The sequence below is a fragment of the Rousettus aegyptiacus genome, unplaced genomic scaffold (assembly GCF_014176215.1).
Source record: "Rousettus aegyptiacus isolate mRouAeg1 unplaced genomic scaffold, mRouAeg1.p scaffold_m13_p_13, whole genome shotgun sequence".
Taxonomy (NCBI): Eukaryota; Metazoa; Chordata; class Mammalia; order Chiroptera; family Pteropodidae; genus Rousettus; species Rousettus aegyptiacus.
In genome coordinates, this window is record NW_023416288.1 from 43,565,739 (window position 1) to 43,579,717 (window position 13,979).

Below are 13,979 nucleotides of genomic sequence, written 5' to 3' on the forward strand. Positions count from 1 at the left end.
CCCCAATCTTAGTTTCGGATTTATAATCCCTTTACTTTTCACTGTAATTTCCCACATGTTTAGTGCAGTGAATATACTGTCAGATCGTGCTGTGCTGTTCAGCTCGATGTGAGACCTGCCGTGCTCTGTGCATTCCCCTGCCTTTCAGAGTTTATCCACGTGTGTGTATCCTCACACTCCACTTCTCCAAGGTCACATTCTGGTGACCTTGGGTATCTAGAGCTTAGCTTGGGGAAATGAGGAAAGATATTCTCTAGGTTACCAAAATGGCTTTCAAAACTCTCTCCGCTTTCCAGGAAAGGATCCAAGATTTTCTCTCTCACAGAGTAGCTTTCTTTGTCTAAACACAATACTAAAATAGTGTGGCATCTCAGCCCACAACACGCGGGGCAGTAACATTGAAAAAGAAGTATCGAGGGATAGAGATCAACTATAAAAAGTTCCGAATTTAAATTCCAGTGTCAGCACTGCATTAAAACAAGTCCCCTCCTCTAACTGAATGACCCCTCATTTATAAATTAATCCCAGAATATCCCTCATCAGCTCATCACTCATAGATTGTTTACTGTAAAAGAATGCAGGTATTTCTGTGGCATACAAAATAGCTGAAAGGGGTTCAGCAGAGATGAAAACATAACTCAGAATTGAAGCAACTGAGTTCAGTCGTTTGGTCGTTTTCATGAAGAAGGAAGATGAGACGCACTCTGTGCGACTCCAGGAAGCAGAGGTCTGGTGGCCGCTGGGCGAGGTGACAGGGTACCGGCTGTCAGTCTAGCGTGAGAAAGACATTTTGTCAGGAACCTCTCTGAGCCTGGGGATCCCTGACTCCTCGGGTACTGCGTTCCCAGCCAGTGGAAGTCTTCCAGCGGAAGACACGCGAGAACGACAGTAACAACTACCACTCGCTGAGGACTTACTATGTGCCAAGTGTTATGTGTGTGTATAAGTTACGCATATGTAAACTTCTGTTCATACATGTGTGTAAATTCCCCATGTATAAATTATGTATATGTAAATATGTGCAAGTTATAAAAATTCTCTAAACTGTAGGGATTATCTTTAGAGTTCAGAAAATGAATGGCAACAGAGAGTTAGTAACTAGGAGGTGCTGGAACTAGGAATCAGACCCTACAGATCTGCTCACAGGGCACACAAACCACGGACTAATTGTCCTACTCGGTGGAGGCGCCAGTGCCGGTTAACCATCTTGATCATTTGAAGAACATGCCTACGTTTTCATTTTTAGGATAAGTAATTCGATTAGTAAACCACTGAAATAAGTTTTGGATGTTCGCTATCGTTGTCACAGTTTTAACTAAATAGCCAACTGAGACAACTTAAAAATAAACCACAGTGTGCCTCGCACAAAGCCAAGTGAATGAAGAGAGAGTGGCTCTGGCGAGGACGTCACGTCCTCCGTGAGGCTTCCCTGTGACCCAGAATGAGGAGCGAGGGCTCGACCGTGGTCCGGCGCAGCGGCGGCCGCCGGTCAGGAGCCTTGGCTCGTCCGTCAGCGTCTGTCTGTGCCCTCAGCCTGCAGTGCCTGTACTGTGAGAAGACCTTCCGGGACAAAAGCACGCTCAAAGATCACATGAGGAAAAAGCAGCATCGTAAGATCAATCCGAAGAACAGAGAGTACGACCGGTTTTATGTCATCAATTACTTGGTAAGCCTTTCTCTTCATAATTTAAAATTCGATTGCATTTCCTCAAACAAAAGTCTGAGGGCCATCTAATAGTTAAACCAGCACTTACTGCAAAGGTTGAAATGTAACTGAGGGACACTTCAAGCCGTGATTAGCTTTAAAATGGTTCGTTGACAGAGCATACCTCGATTTGATTTGTCTTGATTTGCCAATTGTTTGTATAGTAAAAACATCCCGTCTCTAGAATTCAGTGATCTTGACCAAAAAAATTAAACAAACATAAAGCACTTGTATATCCACAGAGTGTCCCCTATTTTTGTATTATCGTCACCCTGTGGCCAGAGACTTGTGCGTTCCATTCAAAAAACATCTGTCGGGCTTCGCTAGGTGCTGTGCCAGATAATTCGGAAGAAAGAGAATCTCTTCGGTCTCTCCCCTCCGTCCCCGTGGAGAAGCCCCCCCCTTCCACACGCACAGGTCTCTAGGGCCAGCTCATCTTTAACGGAAATGTGAGAGAAAGCCAGGCATTTCACTAGGCAAGGCGCTCGCCTCTGCGGAGTGCTGGGCCTCTTGGTCACGACAGGGCGTTCAGGGGGGGGCAGCCGTCGCTGGGGGGCATTCGGAAATTCAAGAGGGGGTTATGGCTGGCGCCCCGACTGCGGGCCCCGCCCCAACCTTCCCGGTGGCGCAGGAAGGAGAGACCGCAGACGAGGTGGTGGCGCTCGCAGGTGGCCGGGGGACAGACAGGCGGGCCGCGTTGGCGTCAGCCCCTGCGACGGCGCGGGCAGGTCAGCGTCCGGACCCCGCATCGCGGACATGCGCGGTGATGGCGTCACGCGCAGCAGGCCCACACCCCCCCTCCGCACCCCCCTCACCCCGGCATCGTGGAGGCTTTGGCTGCATGTTCCTAAGACGCTCACGTTTCAAGCCCTGAGTGCAACTATTTTGCAGTGGTTTTATTATTCTTTTATTTTTTTATTCTTAAAATACAAAGCCATTTGTAACAAAAGTAGGCTCTTAACCCATTTTTCACAGTCCAGTTCTAGTTCTCTAAGGAAACGACTTACACTTAAACACCGCCCCCGCCTCCCGCGGGCTTGCGGGGCGGGGGGCATATGCGCGTGCGTGGGGCGCGGGGCGGAAGCGCCTCCCCCGCGTGCTTCCCGCCCTCGGCGATCACGCGCCATCTGATGCAGGGGTTGCGGGGGCGTGCTGAACATCTTTCCTGACGTGCCTTCCAAACTTTGTTTTTCTTGTATTCTTCGCTTTCCTGACATGATTCATTAGCAGGCGCAGTGTCTTAATTAGAGAGTCGTGTGCTTTATTTCTTGTTCTCTTTGGGTCTTGTTCCTGTAATCATATATTTAACTGTACCAAAGCAGAACATTCTAGGAGAGTCTGGGCCACTGTGCCATGCAAGTCACTTGTCCCCTAATATACTGACAGATACAGAGTTCCTTTTCCTGTCAAGCGGCAAATGGTTAGTGCGAGATAACGAGCCATTTGCCTAGAACTAGATGCATCTAGTACTGAATGCTGTGAGAAAGCTGCAATAGAAAGCATTGAGTTTGGAAGTTGGACAGTGAAAGATATTTTTGCTGCATTTGGCTCGAAACATCTTTGACAAGCAGCGTTTGCCCATGCCATGAGAGGGGCGGTACTGCAGGTGGCCCGCCCTCGAGTGACACCTGGCCACCCAAGTCCAGCAAAAGCAGGTGGTGTTGAAGTTTCATTCCTCGCCAAACATCCCGCCAATGAGCACCCTGTTGGCAGTGTTGAGGCCGAGCTCGGCGCCCATCAGGAGGTGCAGACACTTGGCGACGACTCTGGGAGGGACCCCACAGGTACCCCACAGCGTCTGAACGCACTGCCCCTGAGGCCCATCGGCGTCTCCGCCACCTGCTCCAGCACCTCCCCTCAAGTGGACGAATGAGCAATTTCCTTTCTTCCCCTAAATCATAGTGGCATTTTTAGTTCTTCGTTTTTAGTTAAATGAATACCTTTATTTTTTTTTTTTTTGAGAAATGAAAATATTCATAACTGAGAGTCAATTTTGGTTATTTTTTTTGAAAGAAGGATATCAAAGACACCTGTGTTTGTAGCAATCATGTCGGGCTTGACTGTAGCCAGAGTTTAGCTGCTTGAAAAGCCTTTATTCGTGTCCCTACCTCGCTCTTCAGAGCTGTGTCTGCTTTTGCAAGTCACGGTGGGAAGACAGTGGGCAGAGAGGAGCGAGTGGCTCATGCGAGAGAGAAACGGTTGGGCCAGAAGAGCCATTCCTGCCTCGTACGCCACGAAGCTTTGCCGAAACTGTGACCGAGTTTGCCAGACACAGGGTAGACCTTCCCCATCAACTCTAAGAGCCAAAGTAGAGACTCGAGTCCTTAACAATTGCCTGGTACCATGTGCTTTATATGCATTAACGAACTCATCTGATCAGCTCACGAAACCCTTTGAGGTGGGATCGAAATCGGCGTCAAAGTTTTAGACTTGTTCTGTTGTAATTCAGTTCTAAAAAGTACTTTCTAGTGCCCACTGTGTGCCTGGCTCTGGAAATGTGACAATGAACACAGGCTGCGTCCTCGTGGACATTCTAGTGGAGACTAGTGGCGAATAAGAAGACAGACCGATAGGCAAAATGATGTCAGGTAGCACTCAATGCTTTGGAGGGAAATCAAACAATAGAGAGGACAGCAAGTGGCTTGGAGGACAGGTGTCGTTTTGGACACTGTCGCCTGAAAAGGGCTGAGGTGGCGGCACTCGGGCAGAGTCCAGACGGGCTGAGCCTCGCGGGCACGTGAGGGAGCGGTGTGTCAGGCGGAGCGTGTGCCGAGGGCGGGCGCGGCTGGGAGGGAGGGAGCGCGCTGTGTTCGGGGGGCCACAGAGGACCCGTCCGGGCACGCGAGCTGAGCAGGAAGAGAAGTGGAGGGACGTGAGGCGTGGCGAGGGCGCCGTGGCGAGGACTGGGCGTTCTGTCCTGGCGCGTGAGAGCCGTGGGAAGGGTCACACTGACAGAGGTGGCCCTTCCGGAGACCACGGTGGCCGCTCTCTGGGAGACAGACTGTGGGGGCCTCAGGAGGAACAGCCAGCCAGCAGAGTGTTCCAGGGTCTCCGCCACCAAATATAGGTGGCTTATTTTAAAAAGATCCCCAGATAGTCTTATGTGCATCCGGGATCGAGGAACCCTAACTTACATTTCAGGGAAAAGAGTTTGTTTGAAAGGATATTGCTGCCTCTCAGAAGAAAAACATGGTGAACGCGCTTTAGGGTACACATACCTTTCCTTTTCCCCTAAGTAACAGTCTTAATATATTCTACTTTTATTGTTTGAAAGCTATCTGAGCACGCTTGGGTTTTGTGTTGTCTATTAAGTTCTCTGTCTCTTCCTCCCTCCCTCCTGCTCCCCTCCTCCCCCGCCCCCCCCACGTCCCCCTGTTCCCCCCGTTCCCCCGTCCTTCCTCCACAGGAACTTGGGAAATCGTGGGAAGAAGTTCAGTCTGAAGACGATCGGGAGCTGCTGGGCCCTCAGGACGAGTAAGGCTCCTTCTGCCACTGATTAAACAGTTCTTTAATCGTCTTACAAAAACTCTTCGGTTTAAAAACCCTTTGATTTTAAATTGTCCTTCTGAAAAGATAGAATGAAAGAAAGAAAAGCTCTCTAAGCCACGCATACTTTCGTGTAATACAGCGAATCCAAAATAACTTTGACATAAAAGTCACTTGAGGCAACTGTTATTCCAACTAAATAATGTTTTGCCATGAAAACTATTCAGTGACCACACAAGGGACAGGTCATTCAGAGAAAAGTACGCCCCAGATCTTGCAGCGAGCGGGCTGCGGGCGCAGAGGGGACAGGATGCGGGCTGCGGGCTCGCCCGTGCCGGCCTCGCCCCTCGGCGGCTCCCGCCAGGCGCTGCCGGCCTCGCCTGCGGGCGCGGCGGGGAGGGTTCCCTTCAGCCGCCAGGGTTCCCCGTGTTCATCCTCTTCTCGTTCAGCACTGGTTGGCCTTTTTCTCTCTGGGGATTTTGATTTTCCTGGTTTAGGAATGACAAGAATTTGACAATGTCTCATAAAGGAAATGCAAGGAGATGAGGAAATGGTGTGAAAGGGGCGGGGGAGGGTCCTGTCTGCTTTTTGAGCTGTCAGTCTACCAAACACCGGATTTAACCCCCGCCTCACCTGAAACCAGCGGTACTTCCCACGGGAAAGGGGCTCGGTTTGCCTTTTTAACACACCGTCTGTCACGCGGACACGCGCCCCCAGCATGCAGTGCGTGCGCCTCGCGGTCGCGGTTAATGCGGGCGCCCCGCCTCCACCTGTGCGTTTTCTTCCCGCCGCAGCGACTGGTCTGACTGGAAGGAGCACCCCGCCTCTGCCGTCTGCCTGTTCTGCGAAAAGCAGGCGGAAACGATCGAGAAGCTGCGTGCGCACATGGAGGTGAGGGGCTGGCGCCCGTCTGCACGTGGTTTGGTCCCCACGGGGAAAGCTGAGAATTACCGCGGCCTCATCAGATGGTGGCTGCGGGTTCCCGGTCACCATCCCATTCCTGAAAGCGCTCTGAGCCGAACAGGAGACTGGCCACGTCCACCTGGAGAGCCAGAGCTCAGGGCCACCCAGCAGCGGCGCCTGGCCGGGGTGAGCTGTGTCTGAGGCCGTTCACAGAGCCGCGGTGCCCTCCAGCCTCCGAGACGCTCTGAGGTCATTCTAGCTTAGGACACAGGCTCTGCAGCCACGTGAGCGGTGCCCAGCTCGGGGGCGGGTCCTGGGTCTCCCCCCAGGGCTCCCAGCACTGGTGAATGAGGAGGGAGGCCGCTGTCATCCACGAGGCCCTTGGGGGTGGCTGGGTCTCGGAGGCGGGGAGGGCGCGGCTCCATCCGGTGACACAGACTTGGAGAGAAGGACTAGGAGAGAATTCCCGGGTGGCGCGTTCCCTCTGGACGCCACTCTTACAGTGAAACCTGAGACTAGTAGTGATCCAGCTGTTCATGCCGGAGCGTGTCAGAGAGATTGCGCAGTGCCGCGGCTTGGGGACAGAGGGCCACCGTGATAGGTAAACGGCCCGGAAGGTTAAACGCGAATGTGCTCACAGCTGTATTCATTCCTCCTCCTAGGATGCCCACGAATTCAATCTCCTCAAAGTAAAGTCAGAGCTGGGTGAGTCTGATTGGGGAGCCGTTCCCCGTGGCGCCCGCCTCTGGGCACTGTCCTGTAAGCAGCGCCGCGTTCTCGGCAGGGACCCGACCGTGACCCGACCGTGACCCGACCGTGACCCGACCGTGACCCGACTGTGCACAGCAACACACACCCCCCTGCTCCGGTCTTGCCGGCCAGCGGGTCGCATCCGTTTTGGACTGTGATGTTTAAATGTGGTCTTCGACTTCATGTAGCCTTTTGCCCTCTTTCCCGCAAATGTGAATGCTTCAAATAAGACACTCGTGAATGGTTAACATCCGCCGGAAAGGGGTTCATGGGAAGAGCATGGACGTTAATGACAGACGGGGTCATGTTCCAGCTCCCGCACTTACCGGCGGGGTGACGCTGGGCCTGAGTGAACGGAACACTGCAGGGGGTGGGGAGTGTGCGTGGACCCCCGCCGACTGCTCGGGGGTACAGCCAGGGCATCTCTCACAGACGTGTGCAATTGCATCGTGCTCAGTAGCCCTGTGACAGAAAGTTTCAGGGCATTTAAACGACAGTACTGACTTGCCGACGGCGCCCGGACAAGACAGGCTCGGCGCCCAGCTGCGGGTCAGTGACCACCTACCTAGACTCTGGTGTGCGACTCGCTCGGCAGTCCACGGCGTGGGCTCTGGAGTCAACAGCCTGCTGTCATGTCCCGTCTCTGCCACTTATAGCTACACGACCGTGGACCATCTCCTGATACGTGACGTGGACGTGATAATACCACGTCTGTGACGGGGTTTGGGGAGGGCGAGCCGTGTTACCACACGGAAGGTGATTCCAACAGTGACAGCACACAGGCCCTAACTGCTGGCGGTCGCTGATCTACCAGCTTTATAACTGCTCTGCCTCAAGTCGATTCATGAGAAACGACTCTCTGAAAACATTACGAGAGTGCAAAAATGTGTCTGACCAGCTGTCGGACGAGTCTGTATACTTTCATTTTTCAGGACTCAATTTCTATCAGCAAGTGAAACTGGTCAATTTCATCCGGAGGCAGATCCACCAGTGTAGATGCTATGGCTGCCACGTGAGGTTTAAGTCCAAAGCAGACTTGCGGACTCACATGGCGGAAGCTAAACACACGTCGCTCCTTCCCGAGATGAAGACGTGGGATCAGCCGGAGTGAGTGTCGCTCCATCCCCATCGTTGCATAACTTCATTAATTTAAACTTATGTAAAAAAGATATGCTTGTTTATCATAAAAGCAAAAAATCTTCAGAAACCTTATTTTTAAAGCAATCCTCTTTTACCAGTGTAACCATTTAGATGTATATGTAAATAGATACAGAATTATAGATTTTTAAATTACATTTTGTTAACAAAACATTGTAAACATCTGTTCCCCGCTGATACATATCTGTTGCATCAGCTTTTTCTTATTTTTACAGCCTTTTTGAAATGTAATAGACAGTTGGCCACCCCCACTCAGCGTGCAGGTCAGTGAGTTCTGACAGGTACTTACGCCCACGAAGCCATCGCCACAGTCAGGACGAGGCCGGCACCGTCAAGGCCGAGCGCTGCCGAGCACGCCTTCTTTGGGCGTAGGCTTCCCTGTCCTAAAGCAAACATCAAGGAGTGGGGTGGCCGAGCAGTGCGAAAGGCGTGTGTTTACCTTTTTAAGAAATCGCCGGTTTCGCACCGCGGTGGTGACATTTCGCCTCCGCACTCAGTGTGTGAGCATTCCAGCCGCTCCACGTCTTGGCCAACACTTGGTCTGATCGATTCTGTGAATTTAACTTGTTTGTAGTGGTAACTGATCGTAGTTTTAATTCGTGTTTCCCTGACGACTGACAATGTTACGCAACTTCTCACGTCCTTATTCCCATCTAGATCTCTTCCTTGGTAACGTGTCCGAAATTTTTGCACATTTTTAAATTTGATTCATTTCTTGTGATTGAGCTGGAAGCTTTTTTTAATGTATTCTACAAATAAGTCTTTTGCCAGCTACATGTTCTGAAATATTTTCTCGGTTTATCACTTGCTCTTGTATTTATTTTTTTATGTTTTAATTAAAATTATTGGAGTAACATTAAGAAAATCAAATAAGTTTCAAGTGTACAATTTAACAATACATCATATATATATCGCACTGTGTTCACCACCCGAAGTTAGATTTCCTTCCATCACCAAATGTTGGACCCCTTTTACCCTTATTTACCTCCCTTGCTACCTCTTTTTAATGGGTGCCAAATACTAATTCTTTTTACTCTTATAGTGATATCATGAAAATCTACATGCTTGCATATTTTTATAAACTTATCTCATTATTTCATTTAGATAAACTAGAAATTACTGTTTTAAAGAGTGTACAATGACTAGGACTTTGGGTATATATTTGGCATCTCAGCACATTAAAAACATCGAGCAGTTGGTCTGCTGATTCGTACCTGCTCAGGTACCGTCAGACTCCCAGGTGTCCTTTGCCAGTCCAGCCTCCTGGGCCAGTTCTCACATCTCTCTGGATAACCTCAGCTGAGGTGACCTCTGAGAGGCTGTGGGGTTCTACCTGCTTGGAGGTTCCTCTATTCTCAAAGAATGTTAAATCAGCACCCCCACCAAAAGAAAAAAGAGAAAAATCTCTAACCAAAAAGCTCTAATGTTTCCCCTTTAATACAAAAGGCTTTAGTTTTTCTACAAATCACAGATTTGTAGGAGGCACAGTCGAACCTGGTACCTTGTTCCTAAAATTCTTCTTACGTAGGTCGAAATCCTTAGAGGTTCCCCAAGTGTGTCCAGGAACCAGGGTAACAAACGTAAAACTGTGTGTGTTTTATTTGTGGATCACCTAGAGTGATGGAACCAGTAACGATTAGGCTAGGCAGGAAACCACAAAGGGAAACAGCTGTTTTCATCAGACAGTTAAAGGATTTGTGTATGAAAAAGTAACTGTCTTTGAACTTCCGTTACCCTCCAGGGAAGAGCTAGGACCTTTGAGTAGAACTGAAAAGGGTGTCATTTTTAGTGTCACATGAGGAGGTATTACTGCTGTCCCATGCCGGAGTGGGCTGCCTTTTAAGACAGCGAGTTCCTTATCATGGTGGATATCAAGCAAAGGCTGAACAGCCAACTGGCAAGGAGACCAGTAAGACTGATGGTGTCAGCACAGGTCAAAGTGACAGTCATTTAGAGTTGGCTCCCTTACAACCTTTGCAAGATGCTATTGAAATTGTTGGCACGGAAACCTAGCAAAATTATAATAACATGTACATTCAGCTGCCTAGACACATTCTGGATAATTTATAATTTGGTTATTCAATATACCTGTGGTTTTTTCAGGTATTATTTTCCAACCTACGAAAATGACACTCTGCTGTGTACACTGTCGGACAGTGAAAGTGACCTGACAGCGCAGGAACACAACGGAAACGTCACCGTCATCGGTGAAGACACGTCGAAACTGCGTGCTCTGAAACAAAGCAGCATCCTGAACCAGGTGCGGCTGCACAGGTGCCCGGAAAACTAGCGGCAGCCGCCGCGCGAGCAGCTCCTCGTGTTCTCCTCGGAGACGGACGTGAAAGCGTGATTTAAATGTGGACGTCAGCAAAGGGTTAGTCCTTGGTGAAAGAGACTTTAAAAAAAAACGTTTCCCAAAAAATAAAACATAAAAATAAAATGAGGACTTTTTGTTATTTTGGCTCCAAAATTTTATTACACAATCATCATAAATGATCTCATTTTGATAGACTCATAAATATCTGTAACGAGGACATGCAAATCACAAAGAAATGAAATGTTCCCATTATTTATAAACCAAATTTCAACCAGTGGTTTCAGTCCCTTCCCCACAGGCTTGCTTCTCCCAGTAAGTCACAGAGTGACGGGTGTGCGCTTCGGCCACGACACCGGGAAAGCTGTCAGCGAGGCCAACACAGGGCGCCTCGGCGGGCAGGAAGAATGGTCAAGGATCCAGACGATGCGCAAATGGACACTGTTTCAGAATGACCAGGTTCCGGCGGTGTCCTCATTACTGCGCTCTGCCCAGAGTCCCAAACTCCCTGGAAACGGTGTGGAGCCGAAAAACTTCACTTTCCACTGCAGTATATGTGCACAGCTAACAGATATGTACCATTTTTTTTAAAAGCCATAACACTATTACGACATCTAACAAAATTAACTAACTTAATGCCATGTTTTAGTTTTCCCTACTTCTCATAAAAATGCCTTTTTGAAACATCAGTTATAAGACAAATATTGTATGCCTCCTGATAAGCTGCAGTGAGGAAGATAAAAGGTCGCTTTTAAGGATTCCTCCCAAAAATGAGTCATGTGAATATCATGAAGAAGCAGAAAGCCAAGTTGAGGGACAGCGGCAAAATAACTGGCCTGTATTCTCCAAAAACCACGGTCGTGAAAACCGAAGGCCGAAACACTGGCCCAGACGAAGGAAGGCCAGATGCCGCAGTGCGCGCTGCTGGCCCCGGGCCGAGGGGGCGACCAGAGGGACAACGGCCAAAACTCGCGCCGGCCCGTGGGTGGGGCAGGTTACATCCCGGCGCTGACGCCCGGGTGTGGCCATGGCAGTGGCCGAGGAGACGGCTTTGTCCGGGAAACGCACGCAGGAGCACGGAGGAGCCAGAGCATTTCGCGCGCAGAGGCATTCGCTAGGAGGGCCACCATCTCGGGGACGGGGGCCATGGCCAGGGTCACGGGGACCCCGCCTCGCACTGCCAGGACATACACTGAGCCCCCGCCGTCGGGAGGTGCGGCAGAGGCAGACCCCCCGGGAGCAGGCTGGGCGGGAAGGCCAGAGGACTCCCCGGTGGCCCTGGGGAGCTGCGCTTTCTGAAGGACCGTCGGCATAGGGGCTTAGGTTGAATTTGTGGGGCAGGGGAAATGTCCCCCTTCCCCTCTTAGTTCTTCTGGCCGGTCCCACAATTAAAATGACAGAAGACATTCACGGGAGAAAATAACCAAGTCTAATTATGTATGCATGAATGGGGGTGCCCTAAGAATATGGGGCTCAAGGACATTATCAGGCAGTCAAGGCTTGTAAGCCATCTTCAGCCAGCGAGAAAGCGGGTTTCTCATGTGGTCTGGGACTCCAAAGGGGAGGAAGGCAAGTCGCATGGAGAGGGAAAGGCAAATGTCTGGTGCACAAGCGTTTGCTGGGCCGACTTCAACAATGGGACACGGAGGCCTTAGACCAAACGGCCCTGTCGGTTCCTCCCCGCCCATCAGCCCTGGTCCGTGTTGCACCGTAGTTACCCTTCTCAGCTTTCTACTCGAGACCAGGGTGCAGCTTTCTTCGGTCGCCCCAAATCCAGGTGCATCCGACGCCGGCCGCCTCCACCAGGCCGCCGAAGTTCGGCCCCACAGAGACCGGAGTTCTATAGCTGAGGTGCGCCCGCCCGTGGAGAAATCCATGCCACGCCGGCCCCGGCCCCCGAGGTCGGCCCCTGGGCCCGTCTCCAGAAAAGGTTGGTGATGACATCGCCAAAGCAACCAGCGACCGCAGCAAACTGACCCCTTGGAACAGACAGGCCCAGGCTGAGGCGGGGCCTGGCGCCTCCGCCCTAGTCACCGTCAGGGCCCGCGAAGCAGCCGCAGGGCCAGAGAGAAGCTGAAAGACCTCGAGCGCAGTGGAGATGCCGCTTCTGATGAGACTCGACATCCCCCAGCAGATGCGGCTACGGAACTCTGGGACCATTAAAGGGATCCGGGGGCCCGGCGGCCACCACCCTCATGACGTCACAGGTGACCTCGGCACCGGGGCGGTGGACCGCCCAGCCGGTGACCTCCAAAGGAGAATATTTCAATTAAAGGTCACTTGACAAACAAGGGAGAAAAAAAGTAATAATAAAATAAAAACGTGACCTATGACGATAGCTCCCTCTGGAGCGAGTCTTCTTCTAAATTCTTCTAGGTAGTTAGGGGGAAAGTCCGAATTTCTTCCGAAGTCTTTTTAAAAAAAATAAGTAAATAATAACCAGTATCCCAAAGAAGCACATTTTGGGATGGCAAACTCTGCTCCCCTTCAGGTCCCACCAGAAACGGACCGTAAGGTAAGACTCTGAGCGCAGGGCACTTGTTCGCGCGGTAGAGCCGGGAAACAGCAGCAGTACGGGGCGTGGACGTTCACGGGAGGAGCGCGGAGCACGGCCATGCGGCGGCCGCTGCGCCGGGCCGGGCCAGCCGCTCCGAGGACCTCCGGGAGGGCGCGGAGCACCGCCCGCAGACGCCCGCTCACCGCCGCCAGGGCAGGAGTGGGGACAGCTCCCCTCCAGCGGCCCTGCTCGTGGTCGAGACTGAAGGGTCTGCGTCCCAGGCACTTCCCGCCTGCCGTGCCCTTGGTCCCGGGAGAAGGCCCTGCCACCCAGGCTGAGGAGGGTGTAACGCGAGAGGCCCTGTCGGTGCCCGCTAGAGCGTCGGGCGTCACCTGCCGCAAACGAAAGCCTTTCCCGTGGAGGTGAGCGTCCCCGCGACCCTGCTGTGCGTCATCTCCCTGGACCGTCAGAGCAGTGTTGTCGGGTATTAGCCGGGGATTTCTAACTTCATCAAGGGTAAGGAGAGGGTGAGAAAACGGGATCAGAGGGGTGGAGACTCGTCCACAAGGAGGAAAAACACCACACACACAACATAGTAAAACGTGGGGATTTAAGATGAGACAGAGCCAATCCCGAGTTTGTTCAATGAATGAGGGAGGCAAACTTTCAACCACAACAAGAATGAGTTCTTCACCGTAAGGACTTTGCTGAATTTATATGCAGAATGAACGAACCCACCCGCTTCCGACGAGAGCATCAAATCACAGCGACTTTTGCCTGGTCTGCGAAAAAGAGCCTCCCTGAAGGTTAAGTCCACCATTTTAATAAGCTGTGGATGATGGATAGCTGGAGGAGTAAGCCAGGAGCAGCAGCCAAACTCTTATGCCTTATAATTGGTATTTTGAAAAGCTAAAGCGCGATCAATCCCTGCTGATAACAATTTGCAGAACCGAACGGCACTGCAAGCATGTTCATTCAAACTGAAAACATTCAAGTAAGTTAGCCCAGTATTAATTCACAGCGTTCTGAGAGTCAAAGGAAGCTGTTTCTTTGGGGGCTTGTAAAATTACAAAAACAGATTTTCGAAGTTATTCTCAGTCAATTGACTTGGGTACAGGGTGAGCAGTAAATAAAAACCTAGTAAAACCAAAAATTATGATTTTGGT

The 13,979-nt window shown here is 51.1% G+C and overlaps 1 protein-coding gene across 3 annotated transcripts in view; it reads left to right on the top strand.

The window, feature by feature from the left end:
* ZNF277 (zinc finger protein 277) overlaps positions 1–10,458 on the top strand; it is a 64,216-nt gene extending 53,758 nt beyond the window's left edge. For 2 of the 3 annotated variants that reach the window (XM_036230500.1, XM_036230499.1), the window contains exons 7-12: positions 1,534–1,666; positions 5,112–5,179; positions 5,986–6,082; positions 6,757–6,799; positions 7,777–7,951; positions 10,106–10,458. In XM_036230500.1, the coding sequence (XP_036086393.1) occupies positions 1,534–1,666; positions 5,112–5,179; positions 5,986–6,082; positions 6,757–6,799; positions 7,777–7,951; positions 10,106–10,292 (703 nt within the window). In that variant the 3' untranslated portion in view covers positions 10,293–10,458. The remainder of the gene's footprint in view (positions 1–1,533; positions 1,667–5,111; positions 5,180–5,985; positions 6,083–6,756; positions 6,800–7,776; positions 7,952–10,105) is intronic. The other variant, XM_016123389.2, reaches the window with a different exon arrangement.
* Positions 10,459–13,979: the final 3,521 nt, after the last annotated feature.